This window comes from Phasianus colchicus, chromosome 39 (assembly GCF_987193195.1).
Source record: "Phasianus colchicus chromosome 39, bPhaCol1.hap1.1, whole genome shotgun sequence".
Classification (NCBI taxonomy): domain Eukaryota; kingdom Metazoa; phylum Chordata; class Aves; order Galliformes; family Phasianidae; genus Phasianus; species Phasianus colchicus.
The window spans coordinates 2,222,595-2,242,851 of record NC_143474.1 but is presented as its reverse complement, the minus strand read 5'-3'; the positions used below and the strand labels follow the sequence as shown (position 1 = coordinate 2,242,851).

The window sequence follows — 20,257 nt, the reverse complement described above, 5'->3', positions numbered from 1 at the left end:
CCCCTCCTTACGCCATCGCCGACCGACCGGTTCTGCTAAATAGTGAGCCACTCCCCCGCCCTGCCAAATAGTGAGCTCCCAGCCCTTCCCTGCAGCCACGCCTTTGCCTAATAGTGAGCCACTGCCCCACCCTGCAGGGAAAGGTTGCGAAAGAGTGACCGAGAAGTCACCCTGCCAGAAAGTGAGCCGTTGCTTTGCTCTATTGGATCTCTCTGCCATATAGTGAGTTTCAGCCCCCCCCCCCCACACCAGAAAAAGAGCCGTTGCGCCATCCCATAATGACCCACTGCCACATCGTGAGCCATTGCTTGGTCCCGTACCCTTAGGGCTCCTTTGCCACATTGTGAGCCACTGCCCTGCCCATATTGCTCCCCTTGCCAGAAAAAGAGCCGTGCTTCAGACCTATTTATGTTTCCTTGCCAGATAGTGAGCCTTACCATAAAAGGAGCCATCGCTCTTTGCCAGATAGGGAGCCATTGCCTCATCCCCCTGCCACATAGAGAGCCACTGCCCCACCCCATAGGATTCTTCTTGCCACATAATGATCCCCCAACTGGATCTGCTTGCCAGATAGTGTGCGCCTGCCAGAAAGAGAGCCATTGCTCCATCCCACAGCACCCCCTTGCCATAGAATGGGCCGTAGACCCTTGCCACATTGTGAGCCTTCTCCCCACCCCTGGGGGTTCCTCTTGCCACATACAGAGCCGCCGCTCAGCCCTGTTGAGCCCCTCCTGCCAGAAAGTGAGCCGCCCCTCCCATTCAGACCTTGCCACATAGTGAGCTGCCGCCCCGCCCCATAAGCTTCCTCTTGCAACATAGTGAGCTGCAACCAAGCGTGGGGCAATGGAGGGGGCGGGGCTAAAGGGAGGCCACGCCCCCTTCCTCTCCCAAGCCACACCCCCTCCCCTAAAGCCACGGGCACCAGTGAGAGGAGAGCACTGGGAGCACTGGGAGAGGTAATGGGGGCACTGGGAGGGGGAACTGGGAGGCACTGGGAAGGGTTACTGGGGTCACTGGGAGCACTGGGAGCTGGGGGGCACTGGGAGCACTGGGAGGGGTTAATCGGGTTACTGGGAGCACTGGGAGGACACAGAGGGGCTTACTGGGCAAACTGGGAGCCCTGGGAGGGGTTACTGGGAAGACTGGGAGGATTCAGAGAGGGTTACTGGGTAAACTGGGAGCACTGGGAGGGGAGAACTGAAGTTACTGGGAGGACCTCGTGGTGGATACTGGGCAAACTGGGAGCACTGGGACTTACTGGAATGACTGGGAGGGGTGACTGGGAGAACTGGGAGGACTCAGGGGGGGTTACTGGGAGGACTGGGAGGACTTAGAGGGGGAACTGGGAGCACTGGGACTTACTGGAACCACTGGGAGGACTGGGAGGGGTGACTGGGAGAAGTGGGAGGACTCATGGGGGGTTACTGGGAGGACTGGGAGGACTTACAGGGGGAACTGGGAGGACTGGGAGGGGTGACTGGGAGAACTGGGAGGAATCAGAGGGGGTTACTGGGAGAACTGGGAGCACTGGGAGGGGGAACTGGGAGCACTGGGAGGGGTGACTGGGAGGACTCAGAAGGGTTACTGGGAGCACTGGGGGAACTGGGAGGGGGAACTGGGAGGACTGGGAGGACTCAGAGGGGGTTACTGGGAGGACTGGGAGCACTGGGAGGGGTTACTGGGAGGACCTCGTGGTGGATACTGGGCAAACTGGGAGGACCCAGAGGGGTTCCTGGGAGTTCCTGGGAGGGGAGGCAGTTTGATTTACTGGGAGTTACTGGGAGCACTGGGGGGGGGGTTACAGGGGGTCACTGGGAGGGCCGCTGGAGCCTTACTGGGAGCACTGGGAGGGGGCGGCGGGCGAACTGGGGGAACTGGTCTGGCGGGGGGAGCGGCTCGGGCGGGCCTGGACCAGTGAGCCTGAGGGACTGGGAGGGACTGGGAGGGACTGGGAGGGGCTATGGGGCTGCACTGGGGCTGTGCTGGGGGGGGGGGGGTGTTATACTGGGGGGAACTGGGCTATACTGGGAGGAACTGGGGGGAATTGGGGGAGTACTGGGGGGATACTGGGCTGTACTGGGAGGAACTGGGGGGAATTGGGGGAGTACTGGGGGGATACTGGGCTGTACTGGGAGGAACTGGGCTGTACTGGGGGGAACTGGGGTGTTACTGGGCCATACTGGGTGAACCAGTCCCTACCTGTCCATACTGGTCCATACTGGTCCTTAGTGGTCCATACTGGTCCTTACTGGTTTGTACTCATACTGGTCTATACTGGTTCCCACCAGTCTATACTGGTCCATTCTGTTCCATACTGGTCTCTACTGGTCCTTACTGGTCCATACTGGTCCCTACCAGTCCTTATGGTCTATACTGGTTCCTACTGGTCCATACTGGTCCTTACGGTCTATACCTGTCCCTACCTGTCCCTATTGGTCCCTACTGGTCCTTACTGGTCCTTACTGGTCTGTACTCATACTGGTCCATATTGGTCCCTACTGGTCCCTACTGGTCCATACTGGTCTATACTGGTCCCTATGGCCCCTACCAGTCTCTACTGTTCCATACTGGTCCCTACTGGTCCTTATTTTCCCTACTGGTCCTACTGGTCCCTATGGTCCATACTGGTCCATACTGGTCCTTACTGGTCCTTACTGGTCCACACCATTCCAATGCTGCTCCATACTGGCGCATACTGGCGCATACTGGTGCATACTGGTGCATACTGGTCCATACTGGTCCATACTGGTCCATACTGGCCCGCAGGCCATGCCGGACGCCGACCCCCGCCTGGACCCGGGCCGTTGGGCCGCAGCCAGTTTCCGTATGCGGGGGTCTCCTTCCCCAGCCCCCCCCCCCAGACCCAGGCCCTCCTTTTGGCGCCGGCTGGGCGGGTGCTGCGGGTGCTGTGGGTGCTGTCGGCGCGGCCGTGAGGATTGGGACCCCCCCCCAGGAGAGGTGCCGGGACGAAGACCCCCCCAAGCTTTGAGGCCGGGTGAGTTTTCGGGGTGAAAAAATGGGATTTAAGGCAAAAAAATCCCCCCGAAAATGGGATTTCGAGAGGAAAAACGACGGTTTCGGGGCACCCCGGATCTAAGAAATGGGGTTTTGAAGGCTGGATTTGGGGTTGGGGGGGGGCGTCTTTCATTCTGCCCCCTCTCCCTTCTATGGCACGTCCTCATTTTGGGGTAAAAAGTGCAGTTTTGGGGGCAGAAGTGCTAAATTTGGGGTGAAAACCACCGATTTCAGCCACGAGATGATAGAAATGTCGGTTTCGAGGCCCCCCTAAAAGGGCATTTTTAGGGATTTCAACCCTTTCCAAGGGGCAATTTCAGGGATCAAAGCCCCCCCCTCCCCAGTATTGCTCCCCCCACCCTGATTTTGGGGTAAAAAGTGCAGTTTGGGGGTCAGAACTGTAGATTTTGAGGCAAAACCCACCAATTTCTGTATCACAACAACAGAAATGTTGGTTTTCAGGCTCCCCCAAAGGGGTCATTTTTTTTTTTTAAATGAATGGGATTTAAGGCCCCCCCAGCATCCTGATTTTGGGGTAAAAAGTGCAGTTTTGGGGTAAAATGTGCCTATTTGGGGGTAAAAACCATCCATTTCCATCTCACAACAGCAGAAATGTCTGTTTCAAGGCCCCCCAGAAGGGTTTTTTGGGGGGGTTTTGTAAATGAATGGGTCTTAAGACCCCGATATTCCTCTTCAGTGTCCTCATTTTGGGGTAAAAAGTGCCGATTTTGGGGTCAGACTGCCAATTTTGGGGCAAAAATCACAATTTTCAGTCTCACAACGACAGAAATGTCGGTTTCAAGGCCCCCCAAAAGGGTCGTTTCGGGGTTTTTGTAAATAAATGGCATTTAAGGCCCTCCCAGTATCCCCATTTTGGGGCAAAAAGTGCCATTTTAAGGGAAAAACTGCCATTTTGAGGTCAAACCTACAAATCTTGGGGGCCAAAACCCCCCAGTTCGACCCCGCTGTGTCAGAAATGTCGGTTTCGAGCCCCCCCCAAACCCATTTTTCTCTATTTTCACCCTCCCAAAAGGGAACTGAAGCCCCCCGACCCCATTTTCGGGGTCAAATCTTCCATTTTTGGGGGTCTCAACACCCCTCTTCCCCCTCCCCCCCCCCCCCCAGGCCTGCTGGTCCCCCGAGGTTTGGTTGTGGGTTCAAGGGCCGACCGCATCGCCCACCACACGGCCGACTTCTCCTCCCCCAACATGGTGGTCCGCAGGGGGCAGCCCTTCCACATCAGGGTCCTCCTGCCTCGGCCCTTCGACCCCGACGACGACAGCCTCTGCGTGGAGCTGCTGCTGGGTTAATTAGCCTTAATTAAGGGGTTCGGGAAGGGGGGGAGGCGGGGAGGAGGGGGGGGTGGATTTGCGGGGGGTTGATGAAGGCGGTGTTTGGAAAGGGGGGGAATGAGGGGGGTGTGGGGGGATATGGGGGGGTATGGGGGTGTGAATTGATTAATTAAGGGATGGGGGTGTTAATTAAGGGGTGTGGGGGGGATATGGGGGGAAATAGGGGGATATGAGGGGATATGGGGGGAATATGGGGGGATATGGGGGGGGTATGGGGGGGTATGGGGGTGTGAATTGGTTAATTAAGAGATGAGGGCGTTAATTAAGGGGTGTGGGGGGGAAATGGGGGGAAATAGGGGGATATGGGGGGATATGGGGGGGTATGGGGGGATATGGGGGGGATATGAGGGGATATGGGGGGGTATGGGGGGGTGAAATGGTTAATTAAGGGATGGGGGTGTTAATTAAGGGGTGTGTGGGGGGAAATGGGGGGAAATAGGGGGATATGAGGGGATATGGGGGGAATATGGGGGGATATGGGGGGAGTATGGGGGGGCATGGGGGGTGTGAAACGGTTAATTAAGGGATGGGGGTGTTAATTAAGGGGTGTGGGGGAAATATGGGGGGGATATGAGGGGATATCGGGGGATATGGGGGGGTATGGGGGTGTGAATTGGTTAATTAAGAGATGAGGGTGTTAATTAAGGGGTGTGGGGGGGGAAATGGGGGGGTATGGGGGGGTATGGGGGGTGTGAAATGGTTAATTAAGGGACGGGGGTGTTAATTAAGGGGTGTGGGGGGGATGTGGGGGGGATATGAGGGGATATGAGGGGAATATGGGGGGGTATGGGGGGTGTGAATTGGTTAATTAAGGGATGGGGGTGTTAATTAAGGGGTGTGGGGGGATATGGGGGGGATATGGGGGGGTAATGGGGGGATGTTGTGACGTCACGGGGGCGCCATGACGTCACAGGTGTGCGTGCCCCCCCCCCCCCTTCAGGCCCCACCCCCCAGGTGGCCAAAGGCACGCACGTCCTCATCCCATTGGGCGAAACCTCGGCCACGGGTTGGACGGCGGAACCGGAAGAAGAAGGGGAGGAGGCGACCGGAAGTCCCGCCCTCCGTCTCCGCCTCTCGTCCCCTCCGGACGCTCCTATTGGTCGGTACCGAGTGAGCGTCAAAACCAGGACGGGCGCCGGGGAATTCGGGGCGCCGTTCAACGACGGCGACGACGTCATCGTGCTGTTCAACCCCTGGTGTCAGGGTGGGTTTGGGGCGCGGCACGGCGGGAGCGGGCAGTGCGGGGGGGGGGGGGGGGGGGAAATGGGGGGGTTTTGGCGGGAAAATGGGGGATTTGGCGGTTTTGGCGGGAAAATGGGGGATTTGGCGGGAAAATGGGGGTTTTTGGCTGGAAAATGGGGGATTTGGCGGGAAAATGGGGGATTTGGGGGGAAAATGGGGATTTTGGCGGGAAAATTGGGGATTTTGGCGGGAAAATGGGGATTTTGGGGGGATTTTGGGGGAAATTGGGGGATTTTGGGGGAAAATGGGGATTTTGGCAGGAAAATTGGGGATTTTGGCGGGAAAATTGGGGATTTGGGAGGTAAGTGAGGAATTGGGGGGAAAATGGGGATTTTGGGGGGAATAACTGGGATTTTGGGTGGGAAATGGGGGGAATGGGGGGAAAATTGGGATTTTGGGGGGAAAGTGGGGATTTTGGGTAATTTGGGGTGAAAAGGGGAAATTGGGGAGGAAAAGTGGGTAATTGGGGGAAAAAATGGGATTTGGGGAGGAAAAATGGGATTTGGGGCAATTTTGGGGGAAAAGGAGGGAAATTGGGGATATTTGGGGGGAAAATGGGGGGTTTGGGGGAAATGGAGGGAAACTGGGCAATTTGGGGGGGAAAAATGGGGATTTGTGGGGAAAAAAATGGGAATTTAGTAACAAATGGGCATTTTGGGGTTGGAAACGGGGATTTAGGAGCAAAAAAATGGGGATTTGGGGCAATTTGGGGCAGAAAGTGGGGAAATAGGAGCAAAAAAGAGGGGGATCGGGGCAGCTTGGGGTGAAAAGCGGTGATTTTGGGTCTCAGATCGGGGTGAAATTCGCCCATTTTGGGGCTTTTTGAGCAAAAGTAGCGATTTTTTTTTGGCACGTCTGACCCAAATCTGCTTCTTTTTGGTGTTTTCTCCCCCAAACCCCGTGCAGAGGATGGGGTGTACATGGAGCAAATTAACGACCTTAATGAGTACGTGCTTAACGAGACCGGGCGCATCTTCTATGGGACGGAGGAGCAGATTGCAGAGAGATCATGGAATTATGGGCAGGTACCCCAAAATCCCCCAAATTCACCCCAAAATGGGTGGGGAGGGAAAAGGCGGGGGGGGTTTGGCCCCAACGTGGGGGGATTTGACCCCAAAATTTGAAGGTTTCACCCCAAAATTTGAAGTTTTTGATCTGAAAATGTGGAGATTTGGCCCCAAAGTGTGAAGGGTTTAAACCCAAAATCCCAAGATTTGACCCCAAAATCTGAAGAGTTTGATCCCAAAATTTGGAGGTTTGACCCCAAAATTTGAAGGTTTGGGACAAAAGTTTGGAGGTTTGGGCCCCAAAATGTGGAGATTTGGCCCCAAAATTCGAAGGTTTGACCCCAAAATTCCAAGATTTGACCCCAAAATGTGAAGGGTTTGATCCCAAAATTTGGAGGTTTGACCCCAAAATTCAGATTTGATCCCAAATTTCAAAGGTTTGACCCCAAAATTTGAAGGTTTGGGACCAAAATTTGGAGGTTTGGGCCTCAAAATGTGGAGATTTGGCTCCAAAATTCGAAGACTTGACCCCAAAATTCGAAGGTTTGACCCCAAAATTCCAAGATTTGATCCCAAATTTCAATGGTTTGACCCCAAAATTTGAAGGTTTGGCCCTAAAATGTTTGGGGTGGTGAATTTTGGAGTGAATTTGGGGGTTTTTGGGTCAGAAATTTGGGGTTTGGGGGTCAGAAATGTGGGTTTTTTACGATAGACAGAGGGGGCTTTGGGGGTGGAAATTTGGGGGATTTTGGGGCAAATTTGGGGTTTTTTGGGTCGGAAATTCGGGGTTTTTTATCGGGGCGGTTTGGGGATGTGGATTTTGGGGTGAATTTGAGGGATTTTGGGGTTGGAATTTGGGGGTTTTGGGGTCAGAAACTTGTTTTTTTTCTGATGGATGGGGGGTGGTTTGCGGCCTGTGGGTTTTGGGGTGAATTTGTGGGATTTTGGGTCAGAAATTTGGGTTTTTTTGTGATGGATGGCTGGGCGGTTTGGGGATGTGAATTTTGGGGTGAATTTGAGGGATTTTGGGTCAGAAATTTGGGGCTTTTGGGGTCAGAAATGTGGGTTTTTTACGATGGACAGAGGGGGCTTTGGGGGTGGAGATTTGTTGGATTTTGGGGCAAATTTGGGGTTTTTTGGGGTCGGAAATTCGGGGTTTTTTATCGGGGCGGTTTTGGGATGTGAATTTTGGGGTGAATTTGGGGTTTTTTGGGTCAGTTTGACGCAGGGGTTCTGGATGCCTGCCTGGCCATTTTGGACCGGCGCCGGATGCCCCACAGCGCCAGGGGGGATCCTGTGATGGTGGCCAGGGTCGTGTCGGCCATGGTGAGATTTTGGGGGAAAAAACGGCGGTTTTGGGCAAATCTGGGATCGGGGGGGGGGGAGGGGGGGGGAGGGGCTGGGGGGGATTTGGGGGATTTGGGGTGGGGCTGGGGGTTGGTTCTGTGTTTTTTGGGGCTGGATTTAAGGGGGCATTGTTTAAATGTTTTCTTTTTCAGGTTTTTGGGGATTTTTTGGGGGGATTTGGGGGATTTTGGGGAGGGTTGGGATTTTGGGGGTTTTTTGGGGGGGCATTTTTTGGGATTTTTTGAAATTTTGGGGGAATTTTGGAGATTTTGTGGGGAATTTTGTGGGGATTTTGGGGGTAATTTTGGGCTTTTTGGGGAGGGTTGGGATTTTTGGGGTGTTTTGGGGTTTTTTGAAATTTTGGGGGGATTTTTGGAGATTTTTTGGGGACCTTTGGGGGGATTTGGGGGGTAATTTTGGGCTTTTTGGGGAGAATTGGGATTTTTGGGGTGTTTTGGAGTTTTTTGGCGTTTTTTTTTGGGATTTTTTGAAATTTTGGGGGCATTTCAGGAGATTTTGGGGGGATTTGGGGGGCAATTTGGGGCTTTTTGGGGAGAGTTGGGAATTTTGGGGTGTTTTGGGGTTTTTTTTGGGGTGCATTTTTTGGAATTTTTTGAAATGTTGGGATTTCTGGAGATTTTGGGGGGATTTTTAGGGATTTTGGGGGTAATTTTGGGCTTTTTGTGGAGGGTTGGGATTTTTGGGTGTATTGGGGTTTTTTGGGTACATTTTATGGGATTTTTTGAAATTTTGGGGGCATTTCTGGAGATTTTGGGGGGATTTTTTGGGATTTTTGGGGGTTTGGGGGGATTTTTTGGGGATTTTTAGGGATTCTGTGGGGATTTTGTGGGGTATTTTGGGGGGGCATTTTTGGGGGATGCTTTGAAATTTTGGGGGGACGTTTTGGGGATTTTTTTTGGGATTTTTATGGATTCTTGGGGGGATTTTGGGGGGTTTGGTGGAATTTTGGGGCATTTTTAGGGATTTTTAGTGTTTTTTTGGGGGGATTTTTGGGGTTTTTTGAGGGTTTTTTTTTGGGGGGGGTGTCTGTGGGTATTTTGTGGGTATTCTCAGGGTTTTTAGGGGTGTCTTTGGGTACTTTAGGGGTATTTTGGGGGGCATTTAGGGGTGTCTGTGGGCACTTTGGGGGCATTCTGGAGGGAATTAAGGGGTTTCTGTGGGTATTTTTGGGATATCTGAGGGTTCTTAGGGGTGTCTGTGGGTATTTTTGGGGTATTCTGGGCATATTTAGGGTCTTTGGGGATATTTTGGGGGTATTTTGGGGTACTTAGGGATGTCTGTGGGTATTTTGGGGGTATTCTGAGCATATTTAGGGTCTTTGGGGATATTTTGGGGGTATTTTGGGGTACTTAGGGATGTCTGTGGGTATTTTGGGGGTATTCTGAGCATATTTAGGGTCTTTGGGGATATTTTGGGGGTATTTTGGGGTACTTAGGGATGTCTGTGGGTATTTTGGGGGTATTCTGGGCATATTTAGGGGTCTTTGGGGATATTTTGTGGGTATTTTGGGGTACTTAGGGGTGTCTGTGGGTATTTTTGGGATATCTGAGGGTACTTAAGGGTGTCTATGGGTATTTTGGGGGTATTCTGGGCATATTTAGGGTCTTTGGGGATATTTTGGGGCTATTTTGGGGTACTTATGGATGTCTGCAGCCATTTTCACAGCACTTCATGCCCACTCTCCCACCCCCCCCCAAATTCTGTCCCTCCTCACCCCATTTCCCACCCCACAGGTGAACTCCCTGGACGACAACGGGGTTCTGGTTGGGAACTGGACTGGGGATTACAGCCAGGGCACCAACCCCTCTGCCTGGGCCGGCTCCGTGGAGATCCTGCGTGCCTACCATCGCGGCGGGGCCCCGGTCAGATACGGCCAGTGCTGGGTGTTCGCCGGCGTCGTCACCACCGGTAACCAGGGGGGCTGGGGAGGGGGGGGTCTGGGGGGTCCCTATGGGGCTCTGTGGGGATCTGTGGGGCCTCTGTGGGTCTCTGTGGGTGTCTATGGGTGTCTGTGGGGTCTCTGTGGGTCCCTATGGGGTTTCTGTGAGACTTTATGGGTCCCTATGGGTTCTATGGGGTCTCTGTGGGTCCCTATGGGGCTCTGTAGGGCCTCTGTGGGTCCCTATGGGTGTCTACGGGGTCTCTGTGGGGCCTCTGTGGGTCCCTATGGGGCTCTGTGGGGCCTCTGTGGGTCTCTATGGGTTCCTATGGGTGTCTATGGGGTCTCTGTGGGTCCCTATGGGGCTCTGTAGGGCCTCTGTGGGGTCCCTATGGGTCTCTGTGGGTTCTTATGGGGTCCCTATGGGGCTCTATGGGGTCTCTATGGGGTACCTATGGGGCTCTATGGGGTCTCTGTGGGTCCCTATGGGTGTCTATGGGTGTCTATGGGGTCTCAATGGGTCCCTATGGGGTCTCTGTGGGGTACCTATGGGTCCCTATGGGTGTCTATGGGGTCTCTGTGGGTCCCTATGGGGCTCTGTGGGGCCTCTGTGGGTCTCTGTGGGTGTCTATGGGTGTCTGTGGGGTCTCTGTGGGTCCCTATGGGGTTTCTGTGGGACTTTATGGGTCCCTATGGGTTCTATGGGGTCTCTGTGGGTCCCTATGGGTGTCTATGGGGACTCTGTGGGTCCCTATGGGGCTCTGTAGGGCCTCTGTGGGTCCCTATGGGTGTCTACGGGGTCTCTGTGGGGCCTCTGTGGGTCCCTATGGGGCTCTGTGGGGCCTCTGTGGGTCCCTATGGGTTCCTATGGGTGTCTATGGGGTCTCTGTGGGTCTCAGTGGGGCTCTATGGGGTCTCTGTGGGGTCCCTATGGGGTCTCTGTGGGGCTCTATGGGGCCTCTGTGGGTCTCTGTGGGTGTCTATGGGTGTCTATGGGGTCTCTGTGGGGCTCTATGGAGTCTCTGTGGGTCCCTATGGGGCTCTGTGGGTCTCTGTGGGTCCCTATGGGGCTCTGTGGGGCCTCTGTGGGTGTCTATGGGGTCTCTGTGGGTCCCTATGGGGCTCTGTGGGGCTCTGTGGGTCTCCATGGGTCCCTATGGGTGTCTATGGGGTCTCAATGGGGCTCTATGGGGGCTCTATGGGGGCTCTGTGGGGTCCCTATGGGGTCTCTGTGGGTCCCTATGGGGCTCTGTGGGTGTCTGTGGGGTCTCTGTGCATCCCTATGGGTGTCTATGGGGTCTCTGTGGGTCTCAATGGGGCTCTATGGGTCCCTATGGGTCTCTGTGGGTTCTTATGGGGTCCCTATGGGGCTCTATGGGGCTCTGTGGGGCCTCTGTGGGTCTCTATGGGTCCCTATGGGGCTCTGTAGGGCCTCTGTGGGTCCCTATGGGGCTCTGTAGGGCCTCTGTGGGTCCCTATGGGTGTCTACGGGGTCTCTGTGGGGCCTCTGTGGGTCCCTATGGGTTCCTATGGGTGTCTATGGGGTCTCTGTGGGTCTCAGTGGGGCTCTATGGGGTCTCTGTGGGTCCTTATGGGGTCCTTATGGGGCTCTATGGGGTCTCTATGGGGTCTCAATGGGGCTCTATGGGGTCTCTGTGGGTCCCTATGGGTGTCTATGGGTGTCTATGGGGTCTCTGTGGGTCTCAGTGGGTCCCTATGGGGTCTCTGTGGGGTACCTATGGGTCTCTGTGGGTCCCTATGGGGCTTTGTGGGGCCTCTGTGGGTCTCTATGGGTCCCTATGGGTGTCTATGGGGTCTCTGTGGGTCCCTATGGGGCTCTGTGGGGCTCTATGGGGTCTCTGTGGGTCCCTATGGGGCTCTGTGGGGCCTCTGTGGGTCTCTGTGGGTCCGTCCCTATGGGTGTCTATGGGGTCTCTGTGGGTCCCTATGGGTGTCTATGGGGTCTCTGTGGGTCTCAATGGGGCTCTATGGGGTCCCTGTGGGGCCTCTGTGGGTCCCTATGGGGCTCTATGGGGTCTCTGTGGGTCTCTATGGGGTCTCTGTGGGGCTCTATGGGTCCCTATGTGTGTGTATGGGTCCCCATGGGTCTCTGTGGGGTCTCTATGGGGTCTCTATGGTCCCTATGGGGTCCCTATTGGCCCCTATTGGTTTCTATGGTGTCTCTATGGGACTCTATGGCTCCCTATGGGTCTCTATGTGTCCCTATGGGTCCCCACATGTCCTTATAGGTCTCTATGGGTTTCTGTGGGTCCCTATGGGTCCTTATGTGTCCCTATGGGTTTCTATGTGTCCCTGTGTGTTCCTATGTGTCCCTATGTGTCCCTCTGGGGTCTCTATGTGTCCCTATGTGTCCCTATGTGTCCCTGTGTGTCCCTACGTGCCCCTATGCGTCTCCATGCGTCCCTACGGCGCCCCTGCGCGCTCTCTATGGTCTCCCTCCTCTCTCCCTATGCCATCTCTATGGTACCTCCGCGGTCCCTCTACGGCCTCTCTACGTTCCGCCTCTCTCTCTCTTCCGGCGGGCTCCCCCTGGCGGCGGCTGACGGCACCGCGCCCCGCAGTGCTGCGCTGCCTGGGGATCCCGACGCGCACGGTGACCAACTACAACTCGGCGCACGACACCGACGTGTCGCTGACCACCGACATCTACTTCGACGAGAACATGAAGCCCCTCGAGCGCCTCAACACCGACTCCGTCTGGTACCGGGCCGCGGGGGCACGGGGGGGGCGGCTGGGAGCCGGGGGGACACAAAGGGAGCCGTGGAAACACGTAGGGACGCGTAGGGTCACATAGGGAGCCATACGGAGCCATTGGGAGCCATAGGAACCCATGGGGACACATGGGGACACATAGGGATGCATAGGGAGCCATAAGGAGCCATTGGGAGACATAGGAACCCATGGGGATCCATAGGGACACATAGGGATGCATAGGGAGCCATAAGGAGCCATTGGGAGCCATAGGAACCCATGGGGACACATGGGGGCACTAAGGGATGCATAGGGACATATAGGGAGCCATAAGGAGCCATTGGGACCCATAGGAACCCATGGGGACACATGGAGGCACTAAGGGATGCATAGGGACATATAGGGAGCCATAAGGAGCCATTGGGACCCATAGGAACCCATGGGGACACATGGGGACCCATAGGGATACATAGGGGCATATAGGGAGCCATACGGAGCCATTGGGAGCCATAGGAACCCATGGGGACACATGGGGACCCATAGGGACACATAGGGACATATAGGGAGCCATACGGAGCCAATGGGAGCCATAGGAACCCATGGGGACACATGGGGACCCATAGGGATACATAGGGGCGTATAGGGAGCCATATGGAGCCATTGGGAGCCATAGGAACCCATGGGGACACATGGAGGCACTAAGGGATGCATAGGGACGTGTAGGGAGCCATAAGGAGCCATAGGAACCCATGGGGATCCATAGGGACACATAGGGACATATAGGGAGCCGTAGGTAGACATTGGGACCCATAGCAACCCAAAGGGACACACGGGGACCCATAGGGACCCATAGGGACACATGGGGACCCATAGGGACCCATAGAGACCTATAGGGACACATAGGGAGCCATAGAGAGCCATAGGGGCACATGGGGACCCATAGGGATCCATAGAGACCTCATAGAGCCCCATAGAGCCCCATAGAGCCCCATAGGGACCCCATAGGGACCCATAGAGACCCCACAAAAACCCATAGTGACCCATTGGGACCCATAGAGATCCATAGAGCCCCATAGGGACCCCCTAGAGCCCCATAGGGACCCCCTAGAGCCCCATAGGGACCCCATAGAAACCCATAGAGACCCATTGGGATCCATAGAGATCCATAGAGCCCCATACGGACCCCATAGAGACCTATAGGGACCCATAGAGACCCCATAAAAACCCGTAGAGACCCATTGGGACCCATAGAGATCCATAGAGCCCCATAGGGACCCCGTAGAGCCCCATAGAGACCCACAGGGACCCCATAGACACTCCATAGTGACCCCATAGAGCCCCATGGAGACCTATCGAGCCCCATAGAGCCCCATAGGAACCCCATAGACACCCCACAGTGACCCCATATCACCCCATAGAGCCCCGCAGGCCCCCCATCACCACCCCACATCGTTCTCTCTCTCTCTTTCTCCCCCCCCTAAGGAACTTCCACGTCTGGAACGACTGCTGGATGCGGCGCCCCGATCTGCCCGACGGCTACGACGGCTGGCAGGTGGTGGATGCCACCCCGCAGGAGACCAGCAGCGGTACTGGGCGTACTGGTTTATACTGGGCTGCACTGGGGGGACTGGGCTGTACTGCTTGGGCTGGGTTGGGCTGGGTCGGGTCGGTTGGGATTGGGTTGGGATGGGTTGGAGTGGTCCATACTGGTTGATACTGGGTTATACTGGGTTGGAGTGGTCCACACTGGGTTATACTGGGTTGGAGTGGCCCATACTGGGTCGGACTGGTCCATACTGGGTCATACTGGGTCATACTGGGTTGGAGTGGTCCATACTGGTCCATACTGGGTTATACTGGGTTGGATTGATGGGGATTGGGTTGGGATGGATTGGAATGGTCCATACTGGTCCATACTGGTTGATACTGGGTTATACTGGGTTGGAGTGGCCCATACTGGGTCGGACTGGTCCATACTGGTCCATACTGGTCCATACTGGGTCATACTGGGTCATACTGGGTTGGAGTGGTCCATACTGGTCCACACTGGGTTATACTGGGTTGGAGTGGCCCATACTGGTCCATACTGGTCCATACTGGTCCATACTGGTCCATACTGGGTCATACTGGGTCATACTGGGTTGGAGTGGTCTGTACTGGGTTGGACTGGTCCATACTGGGTTATACTGGGTTGGATTGGTTGGGATTGGGTTGGGATGGGTTGGAGTGGTCCATACTGGGTTATACTGGTCCATACTGGGTCATACTGGGTTATACTGGTAGATACTGGGTCATACTGGGTTGAAGTGGTCCATGCTGGGTTATACTGGTCCATACTGGGTTGGACTGGTTGGGACGGGGTTGTATCGGTTGTGAGGGGTTGTGGCGGTCGGTACTGGTCCGTACTGGTCCGTACTGGTCCGTACTGGTGCTCAGGGCTGTTCTGCTGCGGGCCGTGCTCCGTCACCGCCGTGAGGAACGGGGAGGTGTTCCTCAAGTACGACACCGCCTTCGTCTTCGCAGAGGTGGGCGGGGCTTAGCAAAGGGGGCGGGGCTTAGCAAAGGGGGCGGGGCTTAGCAAAGGGGGCGGGGCTTTAAATGGGGCTTTAAAGCAGGCGGGGTTTAAACGGAGGGGCGGGGTTTTAAAAGGGGGTGGGGCTTAACAAAGGGGCGGGGCTTGAAGGAGGGCTACTGTAAGGGGGCGGGGATTTTAGATGGAGCGGCGCTTAAAGTGGGCGGGGTTTAAACGGAGGCGCTCAAGGGGGCGGGGCTTAATAAAGGGGCGGGGCTTGTCTTAAAGGGCCCGCACTTTTCCAACAAGGGAGTGGGGGCTTAAGGCAGGGGGCGGGGCTTAGCCACGAGGGGGCGGGGCTCCACGTGATTATAGGCGTGGTTATACCAAGGGGGCGGGGCTCGTCTTAAAGGGACCGCGCTTCGAATTCAAGGGGGCGGGGCTCGATACAAAAGGGGGGGGCGTGGTTTACACCAAGGGGGCGGGGCTTCTCTTAAAGGGGCTGCGCCTCCAAGCGAGCCCGCCCCGTCGGTGGGCTGCTTAACGAGTCCCGGCGCTAACGAGGTCCTCCTCGTTAAGGTGAACAGCGACAAGGTGTACTGGCAGCGGAAGGGCAACGGGGCCTTCGCCATCGTCCACGTGGAGGAAGGGGCCATCGGGCGCCGCATCAGCACCGTGGGGCCGCGCTCGCCCGCCCGCATCGACATCACGCACCTCTACAAGCACCCCGAGGGTCTGCGCTGCCTCGCCGTGCCCCATGGCAGCCCCAAGGGACCCCATGGGACCCCCACTGCAGCCCCATAGCAGCCCCTATGGGACCCCAAAAGACACCCATGGGACTCCCAAGGGACCCCCACAGCAGCCCCTATGGGACCCCAAAAGACCCCCAAGGGACCCCCACAGCAGCCCCCATAACAGCCCCTATTGGACCCCAAAAGACCCCCATGGGACCCCCACAGCAGCCCCCATAACAGCCCCTATGGGACCCCAAAAGACACCCATGGGACCCCCATAGCAGCCCCTATTGGACCCCAAAGGACCCCCATGGGACCCCCAAGGGACCCCCATAGCAGCCCCTATGAGATCCCAAACGACCCCCATAGGAGCCCCCATATACCATGACCCCACTGACCCCAAACCCCCCAACTCTCACCCCACCGACCCCAAACCCCACAACCATTGACTTAGGACCCCATAACCTTGACCCATTGACCCATGGACCCCATATCAAGACCCCACTGACCCCACACCCCCCAACCCTCACCCCACTGACCCCAAACCCCACAACCATTGACTTAGGACCCCATAACCTTGACCCATTGACCCATAGACCCCATACCAAGACCCCACCGACCCCACACCCCCCAACCCTCACCCCACTGACCCATAGACCCCATACCAAGACCCCACTGACCCCAAAGCCCCCAACCCTCACCCCACTGACCCGTAGACCCCATACCAAGACCCCACCGACTCCAAACCCCCCAACCCTCACCCCACCGACCCCAAACCCCTCCTGACCCCACAACCTCCCCCCTGCAGGCTCAGACGAGGAACGCAGCGCCGTCTCCACCGCCACGTCCCACGGTTCCCGACCCCGAGCCCGCGGCCCCACATCTATGGGGGAATTAACGCTGACTTTAGGGTCGGGACCGGCCGTAGCCGGGGTAGAATTGGATCTATGGGTCAAGGTCCGAAATTCCGGGTCGGAACCACGAAGCCTCCGGTTCCGTTTGTCCCTTTGTGCCCTTCGTTACACCGGGGTTTCGGCGCCGCCTTTCAGACAGGAGCAGCACCGCAGGGTGGTGGAAGCGGGGGGAGGTAATGGGGGGGGGCACCCCAAAAAGCCCCCCGGGTGACCCTATAGGGTGGGTGGGGATGCTGGGATCCCTCAGTGGCTCTATAAAGGGGATATGGGACCCTCAAAGGGTGTATGGGACCCTCAAGGGGTATATGGGACCCCAAAGGGGATATGGGACCATTGGGACCCCTTAGTGACACCCCAAAAAGCCCCCCAGGTGACCCTATAGGGTGTATGGGGATGCTGGGATCCCTCAGTGGCTCCATAAAGGGGATATGGGACCCTCAAAGGGTATATGGGACCCTCAAAGGGGATATGGGACCTTTTAAAGGGATATGGGACCATTGGGACCCCTTGGTGACACCCCAAAAAGACCCCCGGGTGACCCTATAGGGTGGGTGGGGATGCGGGGATCCCTCAGTGGCTCCATAAAGGGGATATGGGACCCCCAAAGGGATATGGGCCCATTTCTGCCCCCCATTTCCCCCCCATCTCCCCCCATTGCCCATTTCTGCCCCCCATCTCCCTCCATTGACCCCCTGGACTCCCCTGCCCCCCATCTCCCCCCATTGACCCCCTATTGTCCCCTTTGCCCTTCCCGGACCCCCCACCTCCCCCCACCTCCCCCCATCGCCCATTTCTGCCCCCCACCTCCCCCCCCTGACCCCGCTGTCCCCCCCCCCCAGAGGAGGTGGTGCGCATGGCGGTGCCGTACCCCGAATACTCCCCCCACGTGGGCTCCCAGGACGGCCTGCGCCTGACGGCGGCGGCGACGGCGGAGGAGACGGGGGAGGTGGCGGCCAAGGAGCTGCGGCTGCGGCTCAGCACCCCGGACCTGGGCATGACGGTACGGCTGCCCTCGGCACCCATGGGTGCCACGCTGGGTGCTCCCCCGTGGGTGCCCCATTGGGTCCCTTGGGTCCCCTCTTGGTCCTTCCGTGGGTCCCTCGGGTGCCCCATTGGGTGCTTTAGGTGCCCTGTGGGTCCTTTGGGTCCCCTTCTGGTCCCTTAGGTGCCCAGTGGGTCCCTTGGGTGCCCCCTGTCTCCCTTCGGTGCCCCATCGGGTCCCTTGGGTCCCCTCTTGGTCCTTCCGTGGGTCCCTTGGGTGCCCCATTGGGTCCCTTGGGTGCCCCCTGTCTCCCTTGGGTGCCCCATTGGGTCCCTTGGGTGTTCTGTGGGTCCCTTGGGTCCCTTCTTGGTCCTCCCATGGTTCCCTTGGGTGTCCCACTGGGCATAACTCAGCCCCACAACCCAACCCCACAACCCCATAACACCACCCAACCCCATAAACCCGACCCCACATCCTAATCCCATAAAGCCAATCCCACAACCCAACCTGACCCCATAACCCAACCCGACCCCATAAACCCAACCCCATCCACTCAACCCTATAAATTCAACCCCATAACCCCCAAATACAACCCAACCCCATAACCCAACCCAACCCCATAAACCCGACCCCATAACCCAATTCCATAACCCAACCCAACCCCATAACCCAACCTGACCCCATAAAGCCAACCCCACAAGCCAACCCCATAACCCAACCCCATAAACCCGACCCCATAAACCCGACCCCACAACCCTTCTGTCTCTGTGCCCGCAGCTGCTGGGCCCCGCAGTTGTAGGGCAGGAGGTTTCGGTTCAGGTTCTGTTCCGGAATCCGCTGCCCCAAAAGCTGACGGGGGCGGAGCTTCGCATGGAGGGGGCGGGGATTTCCTGCCCCGCCTCCGTCAGCGTCGGGTGCGGACCAATGGCGGGGCTTTGGGGGCGGGACTTGGCACATAGGGGACGAATTGGGAGTTGGGGGCGGAGCTTGCGTGGAGGGGGTGGGGCTTGGTGCGGAGGGGGCCAATGGGGGGCAGCGGGGTTTCTATGGGGAGCAATGGGCGGGCGGGGGCGGAGCTTCGCGTGGAGGGAGCCAATGGGGGGCAGCGGGGTTCCTATGGGGACCAATGGGGGAGGGGTGTTGAGGGTGGGGCTTTGCATGGAGGGAGCCAATGGGAGCAGTGGGGTTTCTATGGGGACCAATGGGGGGTGGTTGGGGGCGGGGCTTCGTACGGAGGGGGCGGGGCTTCGTGTGGAGGGAGCCAATGGACGGCAGTGGGGTTTCTATGGGGACCAATAGGGGGTGGTTGGGGGCGGGGCTTCGTATGGAGGGGGCGGGGCTTGACATGCAAGGGGGCCAATGGGGTGCCGCGGGGGTCCTATGGGGACCAATGGAGGGGTTGGGGGCGGGGCTTCACGTGGAGGGGACCAATGGAGGGCATCTGGAGGTCCTATGGGGACCAATGGGTTGTGGCAGCCATCTTGTTGGTGGCCATCTTGGGTTTGGGCAGCCATGTTGGGTCTTGGGTGGCCATGATGGGTTTGGGCAGCCATGTTGGGTCTTGGGTGGCCATGTTGGGTTTGGGCAGCCATGTTGGATGGGGCTGGCCATCTTGTTGGCCATGTTGGATTTGGGCAGCCATGTTGGGTGGTGGTGGCCATCTTGGATTTGGGCAGCCACGTTGGGTGGTGGCGGCCATCTTGGATTTGGGCAGCCATGTTGGGTGGGGCTGGCCATCTTGTTGGTGGCCATCTTGGATTTGGGCAGCCACATTGGGTGGTGGCGGCCATCTTGGATTTGGGCAGCCATGTTGGATGGGGATGGCCATCTTGTTGGTGGCCATCTTGGGTTTGGGCAGCCACGTTGGGTGGTGGCGGCCCATCTCGGGCTTGGGTGGCCATCTTGTTGGTGGCCATCTTGTCCCCCTCCCCCACCCCCATTGCTGACCCCTCTCCTCCCTCAGCACGGTGGCTCCGGAGCAGACGCTGCGGCTCCGTCAGCCCGTGGTTCCGCTCCGTGCCGGCCGTCGTCGTTTGGTGGCCGCCATGGAAAGCGCCCAGCTGGGCCCGGTGCACGGAGAGCTCCAATTCGACGCCGTCCCCGGACCCGATGGGGACAACGTGGAGGGGAGCGGGGAATCCAACGGCAGGAGGAGGAGGAGGGGGAGGCGCCGGGGGGCGAGGGCGGGGGGGAGCACCGGGGGATGAAATGGGGAGGGGGAGGGGAGGTTGGAGTGGACAGGGAGGGGGTTGGAGTCACTGGGATGGACTGGGAGGGGAATGGGAGGGGATGGGATGGACTTGTGGGGACTGGGATGGGATTGGAGTCAACGGGACGGACTGGGGAGGGGGCTGGGAGGGGATGGAGTGGATTTGGGGGGACTGGGAGATACTGGGATGGGCTGGGAGGGGACTGGGATGACGGTGGGATGGACTTATGGGGACTGGGATGGACTGGGATGGACTGGGAGTGGATTAAGGTCACTGGGATGGACTGGAAGGGTGACTGGGAGGGGATGGGATGGACTTCTGGGGGCTGGA

General features: G+C 57.4%; 1 protein-coding gene across 2 annotated transcripts; it reads left to right on the top strand.

Moving 5' to 3' along the window:
* Positions 1–121: 121 nt before the first annotated feature.
* Positions 122–19,944, top strand: TGM1 (transglutaminase 1). Of its 2 annotated transcripts, XM_090130138.1 has the most exons (15): positions 122–956; positions 2,767–2,995; positions 4,141–4,320; positions 5,308–5,571; positions 6,516–6,634; positions 7,835–7,942; positions 9,718–9,892; positions 12,446–12,584; positions 14,058–14,161; positions 15,012–15,100; positions 15,667–15,820; positions 16,630–16,908; positions 17,575–17,735; positions 18,495–18,631; positions 19,681–19,942. In XM_090130138.1, the coding sequence occupies exons 2-15, from the start codon at positions 2,770–2,772 to the stop codon at positions 19,922–19,924; spliced, it is 2,379 nt and encodes a 792-aa protein (XP_089986264.1). In that variant the 5' UTR covers positions 122–956; positions 2,767–2,769; the 3' UTR covers positions 19,925–19,942. The 2 variants fall into 2 exon arrangements, with proteins under 2 accessions (XP_089986264.1, XP_089986265.1); XM_090130139.1 differs by lacking the exons at positions 122–956; positions 7,835–7,942 and having other exon boundaries at positions 2,003–2,995; positions 19,681–19,944.
* Positions 19,945–20,257: the final 313 nt, after the last annotated feature.

Bases quoted from the DNA above. Each gene is read 5' to 3' on its own strand.
- TGM1 (XM_090130138.1), top strand. From the start codon at position 2,770: ATGCCGGACGCCGACCCCCGCCTGGACCCGGGCCGTTGGGCCGCAGCC. The intron at 14,162-15,011 runs GTACTGGGCGTA...ACTGGTGCTCAG, and splicing joins CCCGCAGGAGACCAGCAGCG to GGCTGTTCTGCTGCGGGCCG. The intron at 18,632-19,680 runs GTGCGGACCAAT...CTCCTCCCTCAG, and splicing joins CCCGCCTCCGTCAGCGTCGG to CACGGTGGCTCCGGAGCAGA.